The 15,424-nt window shown below is 41.6% G+C and overlaps 1 protein-coding gene across 16 annotated transcripts in view; it reads right to left on the bottom strand.

Moving 5' to 3' along the window:
• Positions 1-3,688: 3,688 nt before the first annotated feature.
• kmt2ca (lysine (K)-specific methyltransferase 2Ca) overlaps positions 3,689-15,424 on the bottom strand; it is a 460,534-nt gene continuing 448,798 nt past the window's right edge. For all 16 annotated transcript variants that reach the window (XM_068015025.1, XM_068015031.1, XM_068015029.1 and 13 more), the window contains 3 exons: positions 14,478-14,551; positions 12,024-12,132; positions 3,689-6,230 (listed from right to left, as the gene is read on the bottom strand). In XM_068015025.1, coding sequence (XP_067871126.1) covers positions 6,138-6,230; positions 12,024-12,132; positions 14,478-14,551 — 276 coding nt within the window. In that variant the 3' untranslated portion in view covers positions 3,689-6,137. The remainder of the gene's footprint in view (positions 6,231-12,023; positions 12,133-14,477; positions 14,552-15,424) is intronic.

Genomic DNA, 15,424 nt, shown 5'->3' with positions numbered 1-15,424 from the left:
ACTAAAGAAAGGGTAGGGCCTATCAGCAATGTACAAGGGAACTTACATGTGGATGCAGATGGTGTGGGCAGGGTTCTTAATGAGTTTTTTGTCTCCGTCTTCACAAAGGAGAGGGATGATGCAGACATTGTAGTTAAAGAAGAGTGGGAAATATTAGATAAGCATAATGAAAGAGGAAGTACTAGAGGATCTGACATCCTTGAAAGTGGATAAATCGCCAGGGCCAGATGGATTGCATCCCAGGTTGTTAAAGGAAGCCAGGGAGGTAATAGCAGATGCGCTGAGGAACATCTTCAAACCCTCACTAGATACAGGCAAGGTACCAGAGGATTGGAGGTCTGCGAACATTGTACCATTGTTTAAAAAGGGTCTGAGGGATAGGCCAAATAATTATAGGCTGGTCAGTCTGACCTCGGTGGTGGGTAAATTATTAGCATTAATTCTGAGGGACAGGATAAACTGCTACTTAGAAAGGCATGGATTAAGCAGCGATAGTCAACATGAATTTGTTAAGGGAAGGCCATGTTTTACTAATTTGATTGAGTTTTTTGAGGAAGTAACAAGGCGGAATGATGAGGTCCCGCATGGCAGACTGGTGAATAAAATGAAAGCCTATGGGATACAGGGGAATGTGGCAGGTTGGATCCAAAATTGGCTCAGGGACAGGAAACAAATGGATATTTTTGCGAATGGAAAGCAGTTTCCAATGGCATTCCACAGGGGTCAGTTTTGGGTCCCTTGCTGTTTGTGGTGTATATTAATGATTTGGACTTAAATGTGGGAGGCATGATTGGGAACTTTGTTGATGACACAAAAATTGGCTGTGTAGTTGATGAAGAGGATAGCCATAGACTCCAGAATATCAATTGTTTGGTTGAGTGGATGGAAAAGTAGCAAATGGAATTCAGTCCAGAGAAGTGTCAGGTAGTGCATTTGGGGAGGGCAAACAAAGCAAGGGAATACACAATAAACGGGAGGATATTGAGAGGGGTAGAAGAAGTGAGACACCTAGGAGTAAATGTCCACAGGTCCCTGAAGGTGGCAGGATAGGTAGATAAAGTGGTGAAAAAGGCATATGGAATGCTTTCCTTTATTGGACGAGGTATAGAATACTGGAACTGCATAAAAGGCTGGCTAGGCCACAGTTGGAGTATTGCGTACAGTTCTGGTCACCACATTACAGGAAGGATATAATTACTCTGGAGAGAGTACACAGGAGATTTACAGGAATGTTGTCAGGGCTTGAAAGTGGCAGCTATGAGGAAAGATTGGATCAGCTAGGGTTGTTTTCCTTGGAACAGAGGAGGCTGCGGGGTGTCTTAATTGAGGTATACAAAATTATGAGGGGCCTAGATAGAGCAGACAGGAATGACCTGTTTCCCCTAGCGGAGAGGGCAATTACCAGGGGGCACAGATTTAAGGTGATTGGTAGAAGGATTAGAGGGGACAGGAGGAAAAACTTTTTCACCCAGAGGATGGTGTCTGGAATTCACTGCCAGGAACGGTGGTGGAGGCAGAAACCGTCAATTCATTTAAAAAGTACTTGGACATGCACCTGAAGTGCTGTAACCTGCATGGCTGGAAGGTGGGATTAGATTGGGTGGCTATTTTCTTTGGCCGGCACAGACATGATGGGCTGAATGGCCTCCTTCTGTGCCATAATTTTTCTATCGTTCTATCTGTGGTGCCAATTTTGCCTCCGACAATGGAACTTGTTTAGCTATTGCTTGGGTTACTACAGATGAAGGAAAAATTCCTGGAACCTTTTCCTGCAACTGTTGTGTCTCTTTAACTTCACTTGGTTTCTCTGTGACTACTGGAGAAGTTACTACTTTCACTCCGGCCACCTTATTCCTCAGGGGTAGGTCAATTCTGTCTACTGGCAAATTATGAACAACTCCTTCAGTTAACCATTTCAGACACTGGGTCACACTCTAGGTGTGACCTAATACTTCCCGCCGATACCATTCATTAAAACTTTAGCGTTCAGTGCGCTCTGGTGGAAATGTTATGCCTTTCCCCAGAAGTCTTTGGGGTTGCTCCTGTATCCATAACTATAGGTTTCCCTGCTTCACTTGAGCGTTAAGGAGTTACTTTTCCTTTCAACAAGAATTCCCTATAACTCTCAAGTATCTTATTCACAAGCCCTGCATTCATATCGGTTTTTTGTATTTGGCCTTAGTCAGAGCTACAGCCTGATCTGTTCTACTGTCAGTCAGGGCCCCTTTCTCTGCATTGACTTTGTGTACTCCAGTAAGTCCCACAGGTTTACCCCACAACTTCCAGCATTCTGCATGAAGCTTGTGACAATGGTAACAGTTAGGCTTGCGGACCTCACTTCCACCCTCAGCCTTTTCCTTTCTAGCCTGAGGAAGAGATCCTGGGGCACTCCCAGCTGTCCTTTCTTGTCCCTAGCTACTTGCCTTCCTTTCACCCTCCCACCTTCTATCCTTCTCGTGTTTGTGGGGTGACGGACAAAGGGTTTGGGCTTGTAAACAAGCTCATAATCATCAGCAATTTCCGCTGCCTTTCTGGTCATTGAAACTTTCTAGTTCTCTACATGGGTTCTTACCAATGGAGGGAGTGAATTTTTAAATTTTTCCATGAGAATTAGTTCCCCAAGGTTTTATACATGGTTTCCAACTTTAGTGCCCATATCCAATGATCAAAATTAATTTGCTTTACCCTCTCAAATTCTATACAGGTCTGCCCAGACAATCTCTGGACGTTCCGAAATTTCTGCCTGTATGCTTCAGGGACTAACTAGCAGCAAGAATAGCCTTCTTTGCCATCTCAATTTACAGATGCCTCCTCAGAAAGCATGGCATAAACTTCATGAGCTCTGCCCATCAACCTGCTTTGCATAAGCAGTGTCCAGCTTTCCTTTGGCCACTTCATCTGATTGGCTCTTTTCAGAAGAAATGAAAAATGCCTCTGACCCTTTCCTCAAACTTAGGGAGGGCTTGCACAAATTTAAACAGCTTTCCACAGGGTCATGGGCTGGAGTCAGATCTTTCCTCACGAGAACTTGCCTTGGAGCCAAGGTCACTCTTTTGTCTTAGCTCCATCTTTTTAAAATTCCAATTCCTTTCCTTCTCCTCAAGTTCAGGTTTCTGCATTGTCAATTCTCTTTCAAGTTCAAGTTTTTTTTCCCAATTCTTTTTCCATTCAAGCTCAAGCTGCTTCATCTGTAACTGCATTTTAGCAAATTCAACTGGCTTTCTTTCTTCTTCTACTTGTAAATGTGCTATTACTTCAATCATGTCTGCTTTCTTAGCTCCTGGTTTTAACTCTAACCCCAATTTTGCTGCCAATGCAATTCACTTAACCTTGGGTTAAGTTCCTCAAATCATTCAGGGATACATCCTGCATCCCCCAAAAAGTCACAGCAACTGTTAGACAATCCCGTGGTGTAGACTTTACACAAGAAACCTGGTTCTTTTCATTTTTCCTTTTCCAATTATTATTACCCCACTTACAACTGTACATTGTCAGCGTTGGATTTATCCCAAAAAGAGCCCCCAATTATATGTTACGACCGAGGCAGAAGATGTGCACTGTTTATTTTAGTTCCACTTCTCCACAGCTCACAACATATATTTAAAAATGTTCCCACTTACCAATACGGTCAATCATAGACTATTTTTTATTCCAGAATAAAACACACCAACCAGGTTTCTTTAATAACCAACAAAATTATCAGTTTATAAAACAAGTCTTAACCAGTCATGAAGTAAAGCATAAATACACATTAAAGTTCCCTTTTCACCATAGCTCCTCACACTCACACACGTACTGGTTAACAGAAAAATAAAGGGATTTGCATTTTAGAGCTCCATTACCAAACAAAGACAGAAAAAAACCCCCACTTGGTTTAAATACTTGCTAATTCTTGAAGAGAAGATATGGAAAGATGTCCTTTGTTTTAGTATGGTGTCCCAAATGCGTACAGACGACTGTCACTGGGATCTTCCTAGAACAGTTTTTTCTAGGTGTTGTTGAAGATTAGTTTGGGTAGGCTTTCCAAGAAATGCAGCAACAGAGGTTTCAGATAGGCCTTACAGCAGAAATGCGACAACAGGGGTTTGTTTCAGTTTCCACATATTCAATACTCAGGGTTTCTTCAAATAAAGGAGGAAACAGGAGACTGACACACCAGATCTGTAGGGTTTCTATCCGAGAGTGAAAGAGATGAGCTGTGTTTCCTTGGCAGACAAAAAACAACTGTCATAGACTCAGTTATACAGCACAGAAACAGGCCCTTCGCCCCACCGTCTTCCAAGCAGTTTACACTCCAACTCACTGTCCAAAGCGAAACCCAAACAATGTCACATATAAATCTTGACCTGCCACTTCCCTCATCTTCTCCAAGTCAAAACAAGAAGCTCCTTGCTGGTATTTTATCTGAAAACAAGTGCCTTCCAGCAAGGGCTTGTTTACAAGCCAAGTCCAGGAAGCCTTCTGGTGACCGAAGTTCAGCATCTCTTCAAGCTTCCAGATGATTCAATGTCCATAATTCAACTGTAAGTCCTTAAAACATATTTTACAAAAACAGAAGCATTCTCGTAACAATGACAAAACCATTCTGTTCATAGATGTAAAATATTTTATTTGTAAATGCTGATCTAATCTGGTTGCACAAACTCCAAAACCCAATAACACTCTGTATACTTCAAAAAAAAAGCTTTTTTCCCAACATTAGATACTATTGTACAGGACAGAAAAAAAACTGTAGGACAAATACTGGTAGGATGTTGGAATATTATACAAGAGAAAAAAATCCAAGAAACAAATTCATACAGCTATTTATCAAGAACTATGTACATTTGATTTCTCCTGCAAGGTAAAAAATACAACATGCCATATACATTACAATTTTATGACTGTTTCATTGAATATAACAGTTTACTGATAATGTGCACACAAACTTCATTTTGAACTTAATAGTTGTGAAGTGTCAGTACCAGTTATTTCTTTTCTGTAAGTACAAAATAAAGCTAACCTGGTTCAAATGCATTTTTAAACCTCTACAAGCCAACACAAAACAGTGTTTGTTTAAAGAAATGTAAACAAAAACAATCCATACAAATATTATTTTTGTGCCTATTTTCTCATTTATTCCAAAACCCTATTGCCAAAAATCCTGCAGTGTTAGCATAATTACATCTCATAATTTTGCTTAAAAATAAAAACTATCTTTGAGGCTACAACCCTTACATGATTTTGCTGAATGTATTGTGTCAGCAATCCTCTACCTTTACATCTAGGTTTGCTAAAGGGACTCCTTGCCACTACCTGGGTGTGGTTTTGAACCTAATTCACAGTTGGTTAAAATTATATGCCATGTAACCTGACTCAGAGGACTCCACTAAAAGCAAACGGCTGCAGTGTCAGGTAGCATTTGGTCAAATTTTTTTTATACTGTTTATTCCTCACTCTATTTACATTTATACAAAGTAACAGGGTTTTTATATCTGCAGGTAACAGCAGCAGCTTGGCTTTCTTCTACTTTTATTTTTAAAAATAGCTTCATTCACTTATCCAATAAATACAAAAATGTTTCTCTTTTATCATACAGAAATCAAAAAACTACAATAAACTGACTCATGGAATCAAGTATTTTAAATGTTTTTTTTTTAGTGCAAGTTATTTCCCTTAGCTGTATCCCTAAGGAAGTCATCTCAGTACATTCCTTGTTCAGTGGTGTCTACTTTAATTATTTATTTCTTTTAAACTAGAGGGCCTGCCCCTTGCAAATAAGGCTGTGGCCAGCACTGTTGATCCTTCCCCTAGCTGGTGAATTCAGTCCTACATTCATAAGTGCCTATCCTACTTGAAAGCAGGTCAGCTGTTGGTTCTTTTCCTAGTAAAACCATGTCTCATTTTTAGTCGATACAGGACAGTAACTCCAGTGCTAGACCATTTAGTAATCTGCTTCCACCTGCGTTATAAACAAACAGATGGGGTGACTGACGACACAGTCAGTCTTCAGTTTATGCTTGTTACACAACTCTGTGCTGCTCCTGGAGATGAGGAAAATCATTTGTGAGCTCCAGGCTTATAGTTTTTAATAAAAAAAAATTGTAAGCATCTTTTCCTAGGGACAAGCAACCCCAGAAATATTGCAAGGAATGCGCTTAGTTCATCCATTTACGGCAGTTTACAGCTCCACAGTGACATGGGATCTTGTGCTGATCATCTTCAAAATCAAACTTGTAGTCATAGGACAGCTGCAATAGAAAATGCTTCTCATCAGTGACTAGGTTAGAAAAACATCTACCAAAAACTTAAAAAGGCTTAAAAACACAATCCTCCTCAATTACAGACCAGACCACAGAACAGATTTAGAATTGAAAAGTAAGCAAGTTCCAGCAGTGTTATGTTTACTTTGGCAACTATTGCCATTACAGTGCTTACAATTAACAGAAAAATCACATCAACAACTTTTACTTCTTCAGATTTCCCAAGGCATGTATTTGAAGTGAAAAGAAAGGGAGTTTGAAAGCCTCAGACAATAACCAAATAACTTTTACATTGGTAATGAAAGATGCAGTAGCTCCAATTATGCAAAACACACAATATTTACTTAAAAGCTGATGATGCAGCAGTGAAATGGCTCAGTGCTTTCTGGATATTACAGCAGTGAAACTCCTCCTCACAACAATCCAAGAGGTTTGCTGGATTAGGTGGCGTCGGGTAATTAAAGCACAGCTTAGTTTTTTTTTAAATAAAACATTTGTTCCTGAGAAGTGGGTTATGATGGCAAGGCCATGTTTACAGCTCATCCCTTACTGCCATAAGGTGGTGGTGGGCTGCAGTCCTTGTGGTGAGGGTGCACCCATGATGCGGAGCACCTTAAACAGCTCAGCATAAACCCACCTGCTGCGGTCACTATTATCATTAGCAGTTCATTTAAGGGAATGGTTCCCGTTCACATCCTTGGAGCATGTTCTGTTAGCATTATAGAGTTTGATTTAGGCAGGCAGTCAAGGCAAATTAAAATTAATTTAAAACAGGTGTATGACAAAATAATTTTTCCTCCCAAAATTAAAAGTTACAGTTTTTGTTCTTAACCCAGCTGCCTTTAAGGAGTCTGCAGAGTGTATATTTTAACAGAATTCTTTCAAATTGAGATAGCCCAACAAAGAGCTCCTTAAATATACATTCTTACATACAAGGAATAATCTAAGCAGTTGATTAGATCACTGCCGATCTGTACCTCAACTCCATTCACTCAACTTGGATCCATATCCATCAATAACTTACCCAATAAAAATCTGTCAATCTCACTCTTCAAAATGTCAATTGACCAGTATCCAAATCTGTATCCTATTGAACTCTATAATTTTAAGCAGCTCCATTAAATCACTACTTGACTGTAAATTGAAGGGACAACAAGTCAAGTTTCCCAACCTGGCCTCATAGTTTAATCCTTTAAGCTCTGGTATTATTCAGATGAATTTGCAATGTACCCCTTCCAGGGCCAATATTTTCCTGAGGTTCAGTACCCAAAGCTAAACATAGTATTCCAAATGGGGTCTGACCAAGGTTCTGTACAACTGAAGCACCACTTCCCCACTTTTGTATTCCAGCTCCCTTGAAATAAATAGCCAACATTCCATTAGCCTTTTAGATTACCTTTTGTAACTGTACACTAGCTTTTAGTTATTTTTGTTTCTAAACACCTAAATCCCTTTGCTTCTTCAGAGTCTTGTCTGAATATTGTCACCATTAAGAATATATTCCGATTTGTCCGTCTTAGATCCACAGTGGATGACTTCACACATCCCAACACTGAACTCAATCTGCCTCAGCTTTGCCAACTCACTTCGTCTATGCCGCTTTGTAACATCCTGCTCCCATTTGTTAATTATAAATTAATTGGGTGTTTAATGATGAGGACACAAAGAATCTGCAAATGGATATAGATAGGTTAAGTGAGTGGGCAAAAACCTGGCAGATGGAGTTCAATGTGGGAAAGTGTGAGGTCATCCACTTTGATAGGAAGAATAAAAAGGCAGATTATTATTTAGATGGAGAAAGACTACAAAATACTGCAGTACAGAGGGATCGGGGTGTTCTTGTACATGAAACACAAAACGTTAGCATGCAGGTGCAGCAATTAACTAGGAAGGCAAATGGAATTTTGGCCTTTATTGCCTGGGGGCTAGAGTTTAAAAATAGAGAAGTCTGTACAGGGTGTTGGTGAGGCCCCATATTTAAGGAAGGATAACTAGCATTGGAGGCAGTTCAGAAAAGGTTCACTGGGCTGATTCCTGGGATGAAGGGGTTGTCTTTATCAAGAACGGCTAAACAGATTAGGCCTTTATTCATTGGAGTTTAGAAGAATGAGGAGCGATTTTATTGAAACATATAAGATTCTAAAGGGGCTTGACAGGGTAGATGTTGAGAAAATGTTTCCACTGGTGGGGGAATCTCAAACTAGGGGACATAGTTACAGAATAAGGGGTCACACATTTAAAACTGAGATGCGAAGAAATTTCTTCTCTGAGAGAACGGTGAATCTCTGCAATTCACTACTTCAAAAGAGTTATGGAGGCTAGGTCACTAAATGTATTTAAGGAGGAGGTAGATAGATTTTTGAAATCTCAGGGAGTTGAGGATTATATGCAGCAGGCCCGAAAGAGGAGTTGAGGCCTGGGACAGATCAGTCATGATCGTATTGAATGGCGGGGCAGGTTGAGGGGCTTAAGTTCCTGCTCCTATTTCTTATGTTCTTAGACCTGAGGCGAAGAACACTCCATTGAAGAGGAAATCAGTTGTTTGATGAGGGCAACTGTATCAATATAATTTACTACATTTTAAAAAGGTATTTAACAATGTTTCACATTGGAGTATGGAAGTAATATATTATCTAAACAGTTTGAAAACTGCCTAGCAATTTCTTTCTTTTTCTTTTGGGCCTCCTTATCTCGAGAGACAATGGATACGCGCCTGGAGGTGGTCAGTGGTTTGTGAAGCAGCGCCTGGAGTGGCTATAAAGGCCAATTCTGGAGTGACAGGCTCTTCCACAGGTGCTGCAGAGAAATTTGTTTGTTGGGGCACAGTTGGCTCTCCCCTTGCGCCTCTGTCTTTTTTCCTGCCAACTACTAAGTCTCTTCGACTCGCCACAATTTAGCCCTGTCTTTATGGCTGCCCGCCAGCTCTGGCGAATGCTGGCAACTGACTCCCACGACTTGTGATCAATGTCACACGATTTCATGTCGCGTTTGCAGACGTCTTTATAACGGAGACATGGACGGCCGGTGGGTCTGATACCAGTGGCGAGCTCGCTGTACAATGTGTCTTTGGGGATCCTGCCATCTTCCATGCGGCTCACATGGCCAAGCCATCTCAAGCGCCGCTGACTCAGTAGTGTGTATAAGCTGGGGGTGTTGGCCGCTTCAAGGACTTCTGTGTTGGAGATATAGTCCTGCCACCTGATGCCAAGTATTCTCCGAAGGCAGCGAAGATGGAATGAATTGAGACGTCGCTCTTGGCTGGCATACGTTGTCCAGGCCTCGCTGCCGTAGAGCAAGGTACTGAGGACACAGGCCTGATACACTCGGACTTTTGTGTTCCGTGTCAGTGCGCCATTTTCCCACACTCTCTTGGCCAGTCTGGACATAGCAGTGGAAGCCTTACCCATGCGCTTGTTGATTTCTGCATCTAGAGACAGGTTACTGGTGATAGTTGAGCCTAGGTAGGTGAACTCTTGAACCACTTCCAGAGCGTGGTCGCCAATATTGATGGATGGAGCATTTCTGACATCCTGCCCCATGATGTTCGTTTTCTTGAGGCTGATGGTTAGGCCAAATTCATTGCAGGCAGACGCAAACCTGTCGATGAGACTCTGCAGGCATTCTTCAGTGTGAGATGTTAAAGCAGCATCGTCAGCAAAGAGGAGTTCTCTGATGAGGACTTTCCGTACTTTGGACTTCGCTCTTAGACGGGCAAGGTTGAACAACCTGCCCCCTGATCTTGTGTGGAGGAAAATTCCTTCTTCAGAGGATTTGAACGCATGTGAAAGCAGCAGGGAGAAGAAAATCCCAAAAAGTGTGGGTGCGAGAACACAGCCCTGTTTCACACCACTCAGGATAGGAAAGGGCTCTGATGAGGAGCCACCATGTTGAATTGTGCCTTTCATATTGTCATGGAATGAGGTGATGATACTTAGTAGCTTTGGTGGACATCCGATCTTTTCTAGTAGTCTGAAGAGACCACGTCTGCTGACGAGGTCAAAGGCTTTGGTGAGATCAATGAAAGCAATGTAGAGGGGCATCTGTTGTTCACGGCATTTCTCCTGTATCTGACGAAGGGAGAACAGCATGTCAATAGTCGATCTCTCTGCACGAAAGCCACACTGTGCCTCAGGGTAGACGCGCTCGGCCAGCTTCTGGAGCCTGTTCAGAGCGACTCGAGCAAAGACTTTCCCCACTATGCTGAGCAGGGAGATTCCACGGTAGTTGTTGCAGTCACCGCGGTCACCTTTGTTTTTATAGAGGGTGATGATGTTGGCATCGCGCATGTCCTGGGGTACTGCTCCCTCGTCCCAGCACAGGCATAGCAGTTCATGTAGTGCTGCGAGTATAGCAGGCTTGGCACTCTTGATTATTTCAGGGGTAATGCTGTCCTTCCCAGGGGCTTTTCCGCTGGCTAGGGAATCAATGGCATCACTGAGTTCCGATTTGGTTGGCTGTATGTCCAGCTCATCCATGACTGGTAGAGGCTGGGCTGCATTGAGGGCAGTCTCAGTGACAGCATTCTCCCTGGAGTACAGTTCTAGGTAGTGCTCAACCCAGCGGTCCATCTGTTTGCGTTGGTCAGTGATTATGTCCCCTGATTTAGACTTGAGGGGGGCGATCTTCTTGATGGTTGGCCCAAGAGCTCTCTTCATGCCATCATACATTCCTCTGATGTTTCCGGTGTCTGAGGCCAGCTGAATATGACTGCATAGGTGTTGCCAGTAGTCGTTTGCGCAACGCCTAGCTGTTCTTCGTGCAGTACTTCTGGCTGCTTTAAGTGCTGCGGATGTTAAATCGCTGGGGGCTTTCTTGTAGTTCAAAAGTTAATCAGCACCCACAATAGTTAATAAAAAGCAATAGTTAATAAAAAATGGTGATAAATGGAAAATGCTTGGAGGGACAGCAACAAGTGGAGTTCTACATTGACTGTTCTGTTTCCTGTTTCTTTATTCATTCACAGGACGTGGGCATTGCTGGCAAGGCCACGTTTATCACTCAGTTTTTTCCATCCCTAATTCCCCTTGAGAAGGTGGTGATGAATACAAGTGAATGGCTTGCTGGGCTATTTCAAAGGGCAGTTAAGGGTCAACCACATTTCTGTGGGTCTAAGTCACATGTAGGCCAGACCGGGTAAGGATGGCAGATTTCGTTCCCTAAACAAACCACATGGATTTTTACAACAATCCAGTAGTTTCATGGTCACCATTACTGATACTAACTTTTTATTCCAGATTTATTTAATTCATTGAATTTAAATTACTCATGATTGGTATAAAGCTGGATTACCAGTCCAGTAAGATAACGATTATGCTACCATACCCCATAAATCTTGACAGCATTCAAAGGGTTATGGGAAAACAAAGCACGTGGTTATGAATGACGGATTGATTTGAATGTAAAGAAATGTAAGATAATACACTTTGATTGAAATATTGCTTATTAGCAATGGTGGGACAGGAAAAGCAAAAGGGTATGATAGGGATGGCAAGTAACCACTTCAAGAACTATTCCTAACAACACTGAATTTTTCCCTCCCTCAGGTCAATGTTTTCCAGTTAGCTTCATTTTGATGCTAGAAAGAATCCTTTATTCCAAATGTAAGATATAAAGTAAAAGTAAAGAGTTACCCCAGTGTTAAAATAATGAGAAAAACTAGACATCAATGTCTAAATTAGAGCACGAACAAGCGTTGTGGGAGGGAAGTCCCAGTAGAGGCCGTGCACAGTAGAGGCCGTAAAGCAGACCTAATAAAGTGTTTTGCTAACAAGACGGACCCACCTCCTCTCCTTTTTGGATCCTACGGTTGGAGCTGATGATTATTTTGTGTCCTTTCTCAAAGGTCACCACCTCAGCCACGCAATTTGGTGCACAGGAATGATTAATATATCTAAAGAGAGATTATAATGCATATCAGATTACCAGAAATTGATATATATGAAAGAAAATTCAAATTGCCCCAGTAACTGTAACTTACTAAAATACTGATCAGGTTACTACTATTTTAATGACTGGAGATTCAAGCTGACTTGTTCTTTTATCACAAAGTTTTTTTAACCTGTCGACTGGACTCTGCTAACTTGAGTGGAATTTAAACAGAACCATGTGATCAAAGTAATGAAACCCAGTTCTCCCACATACTATGACTGGCAAGGACTCGATGGACTGAATGGCCTCCTTCTATGCTGTAAATGACTATGACTCTACTAGAATTTTTGGAGATAAATACATCAAATAGGCTGATCCTATAGGTAAAACCTCTAGGACACTGGTCTTTTACAGAAGCACAATGTCTACATTAATGTTGGGAGAACAAATCCTGAAAGAGGAGGAAGTTTGTAAATCCTGTAGATTTAGGACTAACCCCTAACTCAAAGCATGAAACTCAAAATCTAATCTGTATTAGTCATTAAGTGACTAGTGCAGCTGCATAAGGAATGTTTCTTCGTTTTTTCAACTCCCTTTTTGGAAAATCCATTTCAAATTCCCGAAGAGATGCCTACTTTGGGCAAGTCACAGACCAGCACCTTGTATTCTTGCGCTACCTAGCAACTAGTGAGCTGTTTGAATGGCACTTGATGTCACTGGAGAGGCTGAAAACCAGACTTGCTCTGAACAAGTCAAGGTACTGCACAGCTATGGGTGGAGTCAAAAGAATATTTTCAGAGAAACGGGACATAATGTGACTGAGTATTACAAGGAAACTACTAGAAACAGGTGCTGGGTGAAGTCACTATTGAAGTCTTGGTTTCATCTTTTTCACCTATTTCTCTGCAAACTCCAATATGGGTTCAGGATCAACTAGGATAACTGTAGGAGTTATTGAGATAACTATGCTGGTTAATACAGAAGACTGATGCTTCAGATATTTACAATTTAGGTGGATTCCAAGGAAAACTTCCAATGATCATGCATTAATTATTTCTCATATTTCTACTTACAAAGGAGCAGTTTGGCATTAAGTTCATTACAGGTCACCTTTAAATCAGGACTGGCTTCAATGTTCAGAATAGTGATAGTAAACTGGCCTGCAAAATATTTGATCAAAAGCAAACCACACACAAATCACAGGATATAGGTGATCACTTGGTAGAGTGTGGCCATGATTATCCCTAGTACTTCAGCACAACCAGTTTGAGAATCGTGAGTTTGATGCCACCCTCTCTGATGAGGGAAGGATTTTTACACTGCAGTTCTCTAACAGGAGGAGGAAAGAGGAACTGACATTCATATCAGTCTTAGTGTAGATGGTACTGTCATCTTTCATGGTCATTTATCACAGAGTTGACAAATTACCTTATTTACTAATTTTAATTTACACAGCAATAAGATTTTCCTAAATGCAGTTGCTCCTCCAATTCTCCACGAGTGGCAAATATTGATGTGATCTCCCAGGTGGACAGTTGAAACAAACATTATGGACATTCAAAATGGGGCTGGATACTATTATGGGAGAGTTAGCATTGGAGATGAGCTTTGGTGCACCAAAGGGCGGCACAGTGGCGCAGTGGTTAGCACCGCAGCCTCACAGCTCCAGGGACCTGGGTTCGATTCCGGGTACTGCCTGTGTGGAGTTTGCAAGTTCTCCCTGTGTCTGCTTGGGTTTTCTCCGGGTGCTCCGGTTTCTTCCCACAAGCCAAAAGACTTGCAGGCTGATAGGTAAATTGGCCATTATAAATTGTCACTAGTATAGGTAGGTGGTAGGGAAATATAGGGACAGGTGGGGATGTTTGGTAGGAATATGGGATTAGTGTAGGATTAGTATAAATGGGTGGTTGATGTTCGGCACAGACTCGGTGGGCCGAAGGGCCTGTTTCAGTGCTGTATCTCTAATCAAAAAAAGTAGCCTTTCTTGCCTTCACTTTTCTTATGCTGGTAAAAACCGAAGATTCCATTTCTTTTTCATCAGTAATACTACCTCCAGTTTTGAGGGGGTTACAAACAACATGCACTGTTACTTCAAGGCTGTAGTTGGACAGGCTGAAGAAAGTTCTGTGATTTACTGCTTTGAAAAATACTGCACAACGTTTAAATGTAGGAAAAGGAGAGCATCTATGTTTTAATTGAAATATGTAACTCACACAAATGCACACTGAATACCCTGAAGAATGTTAGCAATTAGAACACTATAATGAAAGACTGGGAGACAGCAACATCTAGTTCCAAGAACAAGATTGCCAGAGCAACAGGAAGGGGGCAGGGGCTCACTCCGATTTTATTTTCAAAAACACCTACCTTGCAGGACCTCCTGTCAACGTTGCATCAATAACATGATCGTTGTCAATGCGAAACATGTACACTCCACGGTTCTAACAGGACAAGAAATAAGTGGTACTTGAGGTTTTATGTACATCTTGCATTTATATAGTGTATTTATTGTAGTAAGCCATTTCAAGGTGCTTCAGAGAAATGTTAGCAAACAAACTTAAGACACCGAGCCACCTGAAGAGATTAGGGCAAGTGACCAAAAGCTTGGTCAAAGAAGCAGGTCTTAAAAGGAAGAGGGGGAGGTGTGGAGGTTTTTTTTTGGGGGGGGGGGGGCGAGTTCCAGAGCTTAGGGCCTAGATAGCTGAAGACACAAACATCAATAGTGGAACAATGTAAATCTGGGATGCGCAAGATGCCAAAAGTGCAGAGATCTTGGAGGGTTATGGGGCTGGAGGAGGTTACAGAGATAGGGAGGGGTGAGAACATGGAGGTATTTGAATACCAGGATGAGAATTACATACATCTGATCTCAAAATACTTCTGCTGCATTAATTCTACTACAACCTGAGCTCTCTACTATGAGATATGCACAAATGCAAGAAAGCTTTTTGAGCTGCTAGTGTTATAGGAAACTACAAGCAGGCAATGGAAGCTCAACATGTTACTAAGCTTGCAACTTGAAGAAACGCTTCATTCTCAAGCCCTCATTTCTGTTTCATGCAGACAACATCCTTGCAATAGTGAGTTACGAATATTGAATCATTTGCATTTTTCCACTGGAACTGCAGGGTTAAACTACAAGGAAAACTGGGCTTTGCTTACTTGTTTGTAAAGGTTTGTTTCTAAATAATCCACTTCAGTGCAGGATTGCACCAAAATGCTTCCTCTTATGCATTTAAAAAAAAAAGGAACTCTATGAGATACTGGGCTGGACTTTATAAGCTTGCCGCCGAGGTAACAGCAATCCGCCTGTT

This window comes from Heterodontus francisci, chromosome 2 (genome assembly GCF_036365525.1).
Source record: "Heterodontus francisci isolate sHetFra1 chromosome 2, sHetFra1.hap1, whole genome shotgun sequence".
Lineage (NCBI taxonomy): Eukaryota > Metazoa > Chordata > Chondrichthyes > Heterodontiformes > Heterodontidae > Heterodontus > Heterodontus francisci.
The sequence above is the reverse complement of the archived record's forward strand: the minus strand, read 5'-3'. Positions and strand labels throughout refer to the sequence as shown.